The sequence below is a fragment of the Poecilia mexicana genome, unplaced genomic scaffold (assembly GCF_051168715.1).
Source record: "Poecilia mexicana isolate PSO_F unplaced genomic scaffold, ASM5116871v1 scaffold_2, whole genome shotgun sequence".
In the NCBI taxonomy this organism is placed as follows: domain Eukaryota; kingdom Metazoa; phylum Chordata; class Actinopteri; order Cyprinodontiformes; family Poeciliidae; genus Poecilia; species Poecilia mexicana.
Genome location: NW_028263371.1, coordinates 4,822,907 through 4,832,537, shown reverse-complemented (window position 1 = coordinate 4,832,537; position 9,631 = coordinate 4,822,907). Strand labels below are relative to the sequence as shown.

General features: G+C 36.2%; 1 protein-coding gene across 2 annotated transcripts in view; it reads left to right on the top strand.

Moving 5' to 3' along the window:
• Window positions 1-402: 402 nt before the first annotated feature.
• The window catches only part of dnhd1 (dynein heavy chain domain 1), a 36,872-nt gene continuing 27,643 nt past the window's right edge, over window positions 403-9,631 (top strand). For both annotated transcript variants that reach the window (XM_088009356.1, XM_014990346.2), the window contains exons 1-12: window positions 403-3,716; window positions 3,927-4,112; window positions 4,199-4,402; window positions 4,575-4,685; window positions 4,826-4,982; window positions 5,102-5,353; window positions 6,489-6,629; window positions 6,719-6,812; window positions 7,403-7,533; window positions 7,619-7,862; window positions 8,271-8,428; window positions 9,366-9,491. In XM_088009356.1, the coding sequence (XP_087865482.1) occupies window positions 3,376-3,716; window positions 3,927-4,112; window positions 4,199-4,402; window positions 4,575-4,685; window positions 4,826-4,982; window positions 5,102-5,353; window positions 6,489-6,629; window positions 6,719-6,812; window positions 7,403-7,533; window positions 7,619-7,862; window positions 8,271-8,428; window positions 9,366-9,491 (2,145 nt within the window). In that variant the 5' untranslated portion in view covers window positions 403-3,375. The remainder of the gene's footprint in view (window positions 3,717-3,926; window positions 4,113-4,198; window positions 4,403-4,574; window positions 4,686-4,825; window positions 4,983-5,101; window positions 5,354-6,488; window positions 6,630-6,718; window positions 6,813-7,402; window positions 7,534-7,618; window positions 7,863-8,270; window positions 8,429-9,365; window positions 9,492-9,631) is intronic.

Sequence of the window (9,631 nt, the reverse complement as noted above, 5' to 3'; positions counted from 1 at the left end):
TTGAGATTAATCTCAGAATTTTTCTAGCAAAAACTTGGTTGTAGAGTAAAACATGTTTCGACATTTTGGAAATTTTCCAAGATTCAAAAGTCTGACATTTTTAATTTTTGGAACTCCAAAATTTCCAAGTTTTTCTAGAATTTTTTAAAAGATTTATTTAAAAATATCCTTTGGGATTAAACTCACAGAGTTTTTTGTTTCTTTTGGCAGAATTGTTCCACGATTGCCCTAATGCTGAGGAAGTGTTGGTTTTTGGAAAATATGACTTTCCGTGTGTTTCAGATGGGAAACAGATCCTAATTACTGCGTGAACGTGAAGAAGACCCCTCCGTATGACAAAGGCACAAGACTGGTGGACGTCATAGATTTGGTCGTGTTGGATTTCTTGATGAGTATGTTTGTTCAAGACGGTGCTGCGTTACACTTCTGTTTAATTCTGTTTGTTCATATCACATCCAGTCACAACCAAACTCATCAGAACCTATCAGACAACTTTAATTCAGTTACTTGCTTTCTAGTTCTAGATACTTAGTATATTTTACTATAGATAGAAAGCAGTTAAATCACATTTTAATGTCAGTTGGAAAATGTTATAAGCCCAGTCCGTGGCATTGGGTCATTGGCTTTACAGCAACCCTCAGCAAGTATGAGGAGAGTGTGGAGAGGAATAACTCGACCCGAACTCAACTCAGGATAAGCCAACGTGGAGATTCCGGGATTTAGCATCATTGCCTCATAGCTTAAAAAAGAGCTGTAATTTTTATGGGTCGTTTTTCTCCAGGTATTCTTTAAATAGTCCAATAACATTCATTGTAGGTGGGTGACTCTTAAGTACCTTTGATATTAGTCAGCTTTTTAAGCGAAATGTTATCAAGAGGTAATATTTGTGTATTATTTTTTAAAAACACAGCAATAAGTTTGAATAATGAAACTTATAAATAATGAAACTTATAAAGCTAATAAAGTATAATAAGTATACTTTATTAGCATACTTCATTAACGTAACAGCAAAACATTACACTTTTCTCTTATTTACCCAAAGCAAATTAGATTGTGTTAAACATGTTTTTTTTTGTTTTACTTTTTGCTAGCACCACGACGCAGAGCAACTGCTGCATTTTTACTAAATGTAGAAGGTCAGTCTGACTAATGCCTGATTCCCTGATGGCCTCAGGCTGAAAATGACTTTTTACAGTTACTGTATTAAAAAAGAAAGACTCAAGGTGACAAACAGACTTGATCTGAATGCTGTCTAGACGGATGACATCAAAACATTTAAAGCTTTTTATACGAATCCATTTGGTTTTCGTGAACTTCATGGAGTGGTGGAGCAGTAATGAAAAGCTGTGTGTACATTTCATCTTTGTAAGCAACAGTGCAAAACTAAATGATTATAACAATATGGGAAAAAAAAGCATTCAATTTCTGTAGAGTTTAGATAGAGTCTGTTCTTAGCAACTTTTCATTATTACTCCATGCCTCCCTGAAGTTCACAAAAATAGAGTAGGATATACTTTACTGATCCCGGAGGGGAAATTGGTTATTAGTTGACTACTCCATCGAAGGTGTTAAATATTAATAATACAAATGCAACCATAAGAGATCAAATATACCTGTATAAAAAAATATAATATATAAATAAATAAATATACGACATGTCCTAATTGGAAAAAAAAAGAAACAACCCTCATCCTTTATGTATTTTTTTAAACATGTAAAATATCATGTAAAATCAACTTTTTATTTTCTTCTCACACTTTTCTTCTGATAAAAGGATTATGATAATGAGTGGGACTTGTTTTTAAAAGATTGTCTACATTTTTTTCTTAAAACTTTATTGATTAGCGTCTTCAAACAGTGGCTGTCACAGTAAAACGTAAATCACTATAAATAGAGAACGGTTTCTGAAAACAAATATACTTCAACTGTATGAGCAAATGTATTAAAATTCCAACAAGAGCATAAGGAAGTTCTCGAACAAGGGATGAAATTAGGTTTTGTTTAAAAAAAAATTAAGGCTACATGTCTGTTTTCACTCATCCTTCCACGCCTGACAACCTCCCGTCAACAGAATTCACTGCGCGTTACCATAACAACGAGCTTGTTGCCATGGTTCCCTCACAACTTTTTCCTGCGCAGGTAAGAGAGAAAGTTGCTAAAGTGTTTTCTTCATTTATGTATTTGTAATTTGTTAGCGAGAGTGCGTTATGTTTCAAGTAACCGTTCAAGTTCATAATAGACACTTTATTTTATTTTTTTTATTTGTAAACACTGATAAATTAAGAAGCTTTATTATTATTATTTTTCTCTGCGAGTCGTCGTCTGTCGTCGAAATGCTAGCATAGTTAGCTAACAAAAACGCAGTGAAAACTCATATTTAGCTTAGCATGGTAAATTTTGTCACGCAGTAGTGATGGGTAACAGACAAAACTACTGTAAACTACTGAAAAAAACAGCACTATTTAGTGGAAGAAACTTAATATAGTGGTAATACAGGTGTGCTGTGAGGTAATTAATGCTTGTCAATAATTTAACCAAACTCTGTCATCCGTTGTATTACATTCACTGTTATCTTGCTTAGTTGACTATTTATTTAATTTAAATATTTAAAGCCACAGTGCCAACAAAATTCTCACTCTGAACGTTTTCACACTTTGCCACAAACTTTCATGTATTTTTCTGTGATATTATGTGGTGCACTAACATGAAGTAGAGAAAGGCAAAGCATACGTGCTTTTTACCTTTTTTTTCCAAATAGCAATCTGGAAAGTGTTGTGTGGAAATGGTTCAGTATCTTTTAAGATATCTCAAAATCTTTTAAGATTTTGGGATATATATACCTTACTACCTCTGAAGGTAGTATTGCCAACTACCTTCAGAGGTCAACTAATGAATAAACAGAGTCCCTTTGTTAGAGAACAAAACTTTATGTTGGATGAAAAAATATCCCAAGCTTTTAAAAACACACAGGTGTAAAGGTGTGTTAGAATGACACTAGACTTGAAATTTGTGTTTACACACACTTTCCATTCAATCTGATTAAGCTTGGGCTTTTTTGAAGCATAAATTAGCAGGGATTTTTAGAGTGAAAAGAAACCCCAAAACACCTGCAGCTGCAAATGGCAATAATACAAAGTATTGATTCAGGGCAACCAAGTATAAACTTTTCAGATTTGTATTTGGTAAAACCATTGAAAATCATGTGTGCTTTTTTGTCAACTTCATCTGCGACGCTGTTTGTGGCTACTGCATGATACAGCATGGCTGTAACCTTTTCTCATTTCTTTAATTCCCTACAGAAACTCACTGTTGCAATGCAAGGTCGATTTTGTTATTCTTACACCAGCTAGTGGTGTACACAAACAAATCAGCAGCATGTTTGCTGGCTCTTCTCCGATGTGTCGTAGAGACAAATCAAAGTCTGGACCCATAGTTAAGAAAAAGGCCCACTCCCCTGAAAGAACTTTACTGCCTCGGTTCTCTGAGAAATGCTTCCCGACATCCTCCGGGTCAAAAGACCTTTTCAATTTCACGTCTTTCACCGAAAACCTTCCATCTAACAAACCCGAGTTGTTGTGGAAACCACCTCATTTCATCGGTCATGCTGGTTCACAGAGAGCCTTAGCTGAGGCAAAATGGGCTGAAGGACTTCGACCAGTGACCCCTGCCTTAAGAGCTGACACCCCCACTGCAATTGCTCAGCTGAAAGCAGAGAGGTAATATTGTTTGGTAGTTAAAAAAAAAGAAAAAATGAAATAGCATTTTTGTGTCTAAATGCTGAGCTTCAATGGAGTAACGCTGAACAGAAGGTTATATTTCTAACTGAAATCCTTTTATGAAAAACTGACCAATCTCAAAGGGTCAAGAATTTCCCCTTCGAGTCCTAAAGAAGTTTCTCTTTTGTTGATTCTTCTTTGTTGCTTCAGTCTTGCAGCGGATGATGAATCGATAGATGTGTCAGTGGGCAAGGGCAGAAGAAAAATGAAAACCGCTAAAGGAAGTAAACGAAATGCATATCCTCTGACCGGCATAGAGGTTTTTCAGTTGTTTGCAGAGAGGAAAGACCTGGAGGAACTGTTTTACCTGAAGGAAGTGCATAAGGATACATACAGGTAGAACTGACACTTGACTCCTTTTGTTGCTTGAATGCTGAATGTTAAAATGTAAATGAGCGTGTAAGTGTAATTTTGATTTGTAGGCCTTATGATCTGCGAGTGGTCCAGGCCACAGATGCTGGAATGGACCACTACGTCTTCTGTCCTAATTCTGTGGTTCACGTGACGACGACAGGATTTGGTGGAGCTGTCAGTCTTGCAGAGTGGTACAGAGAGTACGTGCTATGGACGACTTTGCAGAGAATCAGTTTTTTCAGAAACTTCAGAATGAGCAAAACTTTTTCCAGGTAAAGTGCTTCAACTATAATTTGCCTGTCTTAATGGGGGGTGCACCAATCGTAACTTTCTGGCCAATCACCGTCTGCCGATCTTTAAAAACCCCTATTTCTCACCGCTGGGCTATAATATGCAACATTATTTATATGTATTTTTTTTTTCATCGTCTCTTGCGCGTGGCAGATGGCGTAAGACAGTACGCAGGATACATTTTCGGCGCAAGTGCGACGAGCTTCAGGATCTGCTTCTGTTAGCTGTACCTCAGTTCAGAACTGCTCTACATCTGTTATCTGGGTAAGTTAGAAGTAACTTCAGTTTGAATAGTGATATAAATAATACTGGAACATTTGTGTTGAAGGCAAACTGTCTTTAACGCTTAGGTGAAGCAAACAAAATTGGACTTTTAAGCCACTTTGTACTCCTTGTGCCTACAGAGTAATTGAGGAGCTACAAGGAATAAACTGGATGCCTTTGGATGACTCTAAAAGCTTTTCATTGCTAGAATTCAACAAAGTACTGATGACGAAAAACAATGAGTGTTTTCTGACTCTACAGAAGTTATCCAAATATCAGGCCGCGCTTCTGAATTCGGTATGTCTTTGTTTTACAAAGACATCTAAAAAAAAATTCAATTTTTGGCTCAGCATGAGTATTGTTTTTGTTTTATTAATTGAAAAACGTCTAATCCTCATTTTTTTTTTAATCTTCAGGTAAAGGATGAGACTTATGAAAATCACAAGCAGCTCCAGATGCAACTAGAACTTTCCAAAAAGATCAGTAATTCTTCTGAACCCATTTATCGGCTCTTGGCCTGCCGACAAAGGATAAAGAAACAGCTGACTGAGTCGAAAAGCATTTTGAAGAAACTGGGAAACTTTGCGCTGCTGGTCCATCACATCATTATGCAGAATCTTGTTACTGTCGTTCAGCAAGATGCCAATTCTTTTCTCAAATTCTTTAAGGTATTAAGAGAACATAATACAAAGAGCACTGCAAAAGTATTCATTTAGCGCAAATGTTTTTATATGGCGTGAAGTTAAAAAGCACAAACTTTATCGTAAAAAGAGAGTATGCAAATTTATTCAGTCACTCAGGAATTTGTTTGAGAAAGGTAATGGACTAACAGCATTATGAATGCCAATGAACAGAGCAATGATAAAGTTGTGGAGCAGTTTAAAGTTAGGTCAGGCTATAAAATGGTATTCCAAGTTTTGAATATCTCAAAGAATACTGTTTAATCCATCAAATTATCAGGTGTCTGTTCTCTAAAAAGTCTTAAAAGTCTTAAATTTGTGTACATAAACATAAGGTCTTAAAATATCTTAGATTCATTTAAAAAATATATGTGTGCCTTAAATACGTTAACACAGGTTCTAAATTTTAAAGTCAAGACGGTTTAAACTAACGACTGCTACCTGCTAATATGTGCTTGCTAGATAGCTTTTTTTTTAAATCATGGCTAAGTGCAGACCTATTGCCATTTGGCTGGATGGCATTTTTTTCCTCCATTGGCTCACTTCTTTTGCCTACCATTATGATACTTGGTGTGCTCTCTGTGTTAAGGTTGTAGAGAGCCATATGCAGGGTGAGAAGCACAAAGCCACTGCCAAGAGCTTCAAACAGAGCCCAGAAATCTCATAGCTTTTCTATGGATGAATGATGGTAGTAGAGAGGGATCCCTCTAATATTCCATATATTTATAGTTTTTTTCAGTCTTAAATTTCATTCGTGGTGACATTAAAATGGTCTTAAGTTTGACTTTCTGAAACCTGCAGATACTCTTGTTTATAGAGTTTGGCACAACCAGTTGCAGAGATCCACTGCTTAGGTGGGGTAACATGTTTGTAGGACAGGTTTTTGTAATGCACTACCCAAATCTGGCCTTTGTGGAAAGCAGAATTACACATCAGTTTCATTTGGAATTAACACTGGACAAAAACAAGTCACCAGTCACTTTCACGTTGTCTCCTCTAAATTTTATTTTCAGAACTAAGACGCATTTTTCACCTGTTAACATAAACGGGGACGCAAAGCTATTATGAAGCTCATCTTTTAGGAGTTGATACGCTGATGTTTATTGTGTTATGTGTTTTTCAGAGAGTTTCGTCTAAGCGGCGCGGTATCTTCCACACTGAATTGCGTTTCACTACCAATAGTCAGTTAAGCACTGACCCACCAATCTCTGAGTTTCACAAAGCACTGACCACTTCCTTCCTGAGGGCTAACACCATTGTTCAGGTAGCTAAGCATTTAATTTAATACAAATTTTATGATATTTAAATTAAAATATGTATTGTATGGACATCAACTCTTTTCATCCCTGACAGATATGTGACAACTTAGGATTCTTCCTGGAGACCAGCAGCAAACCCTGTGACTCAGATCAGGATTTAACCTCTGATGAATGTTCTACTGTGACAGGTATGGTCATTTCTTTTTGTTTCTATTAATGTTGTATTGTAGTAACATCATGTTGCTTTGTACGGAAGCCAACAGCAGACATGCTCTAAATATACTTATTTTCCCTTGGTTTTCTTGTGATGACTTAATTTCCCGATGGTTTTCTCAAGTAAACCTTTCACCATTGGCATGAACTTGAAGGATGGATTCAGGTTTAACACACACCTCGATTAACTCGTTAATTTGAGAAAACCATCGTGAAATTAACTCACTACCTCAATTAAAACATTGTGAAAAATACTCATCTCAAGAAAACCATCCGATGAATTTTTCCCAAAAAAAACATTGGAAAAATTAAATCATCTTAAAAAAAACTTTTGTGAAATTAACTTATTTCAATAAAAACATTGTGAAACTAACTCGTTATCTTGAGAAAACCATTGACAAATTAATTTATCTCCAGAAAACCATCTGGAAAAAGTACATGCAAAAGATGTCCGCTCTCAGCTTCCATAGCTTTGAGTTGCAATTTTGTAAGAAAAACAAGTTTTTATTGTTCTCCAGAAGCAAATGCAGTTGCAGTGATTGATCAACCAGCCTCTCTCATTCAGCTTCTTTGACAGTGGAAGGCAAAATGGTGGATGGCTGCTACTATCCTCTTTCCAAAGCCCAGCTAGAGTGGTACATCAACATCAATGATGTTTCAAAGCAAGTTGACACTGAGCATGCCAAGATCATCAAGGTAAAAGTATCTGTTTTTATGACCACTAGAAGCTGATCTTAAATATTAGTAGTCTGCTCATATCTTCTCATGTCTCTTCGGACAGGACTCCAAACTAGAAATAGAACAGTTCTATACGTATTACTCATGGCTGAAGAACATCCATTTGTTTGTCAGTCAGTGGAGTTCAGCCTTACTGGAAACCATTAAAGATCAGCCTGTGTCTGTGTATGAGGAGCTCATTAAGCAGCTGCGCTGCTGGGCTCAGAGAGTCCAGACAGTGACTCCATCAAGCCGCACATCCAACAAGCTGATCATCATCCATGCTACCAGCACAAAGCAAACTCTAAGTATGTCACTGTGCGACAACAAAAAGCTTCCTTTTCATGAAACCTCAAAGTGCAACTTTTGGCTTCCTAAACTGAAAGTCAGATATTAATATTCTGGGGTTTTGGAAACCTTTCCAAATGTTAAATAATGTAAAGCACTGAAAACTGTAAAAAAAAAAAAAAAAAAAGAACAGGCAATACATTTAAACACCTTTCTAAATTGATTTGATTTTGCAAATTTGTGTGCGGTATCTGTGTCAAGCAATACATTAAACTAGATTTGTTGCAAAAATTGCACACTCTTAACATACAAACCACCAAGATGCTCTTTAAGCTTCATGAAAGGTCTGCTAATGTCTGTACGGTTTGAGAAATGTACTTTGTGTCTCATGATGAATCCTCTTCCTCTCTTTCCTGTTGTTTCATCAGTGGAGGTGCTTAGTATCATTAAGGAGGAAGTGCAAAGCCTACTTGTCGACCAGATGAAGAGGCAGTCAGAAACCCTCATGGAGGAGCTGGAGAGGATGACTGCTGAACTCAAAACAGAACCGGACGATGTGAATGACTTCTCTCAATTCGTCTTTACGGTAAAGAAACATTTTCAAAATAAGATGCTTACACAAAAGAGGACAATATTTGAAAGTAATGGTTGTATGCCTTATATCAACGTGAAATACAGTTAAAACCTGATACTTGCGTACACCCAATACAGATTTTGTTTTCTCTCACTGTCAGACGTTAAATCAGACCAAACTTCTCTTGTTCTAGGTGACTTGGAATGACCGAAAATATTTCTATTTGCTAAATCCCAGAGATGTTATGAAGTTGTTTTTACCTCTTTTTTCACCCACATTACTGTGTGTTCTGGCAAGATAAAATAATTACATATTATTGTACAATCCTGCTGGTTGTTGCTATGGAAACAGAAAGTTGTGGGTTATTAATTAGACATTTTTCATCATCTTAAAAAGTAAAAAAATAAAAAAGTGTTACTTTTATATTGACTTGTTTGTTAGAAGTACCAACAGCAACTCTGGTAAGTTGATTAAAAACAGTAATTTCTTCACCATGAATAAGCATATTCAAATTAGGTTGGATCTTTGCCAGGATGGCCTACAAATCTGTTTATGTCTCTAAATTAAAGACAATTTTGTTTGTTTTACACTTAAAAGAAAGGTTTATGAATAATAAGTGTCATTTTAGGCCATCTTTTTTTACACTTTCAACCCAAGTGAACAATTTATCCTAAATATGTCTTTATCTTACTGTGGCAGATGCTCCTTTATGCACTGCTGTTTCATATTGAAAACAAAGCAATGTGTCTATACATCTTTTCTCTATTTTTAAAAATTTTCCATTTCAAAGATTTGATGTTTTGCCACATTTATTTTAGCATCCTTCTGTCAACCGACATCTCAGCTATAGGGAAGTGGTAGAGGGAGGAGAGTATTTTAATCACAGTTAATGAAGTTGTGATCATTTAAAATCTGTTTGATAAACAGGTTGTTTGTTGCCCCTGTGCAGGTCAGGGAGTTGGAGAAGATACTGGCTGACATGCAGAGGCGTTTGGAATACATTCTCTCTCTACGTGACACAATTTGCATGATCTATAGGAAGATGACTGAGGAGGAGCTGGCTTTAGAAGAGAAGGTTAGTTGACAGAGATGTGAAAATTATGCCATAAATAAGGCACTTCATAGACGTGCTCTCTGTTTATGTGGATAAACTTGAAAACTTGCAACTTTTTTGGTCAGATCTCGAAAATATAACTTTTTCATTTGCATCCGTTT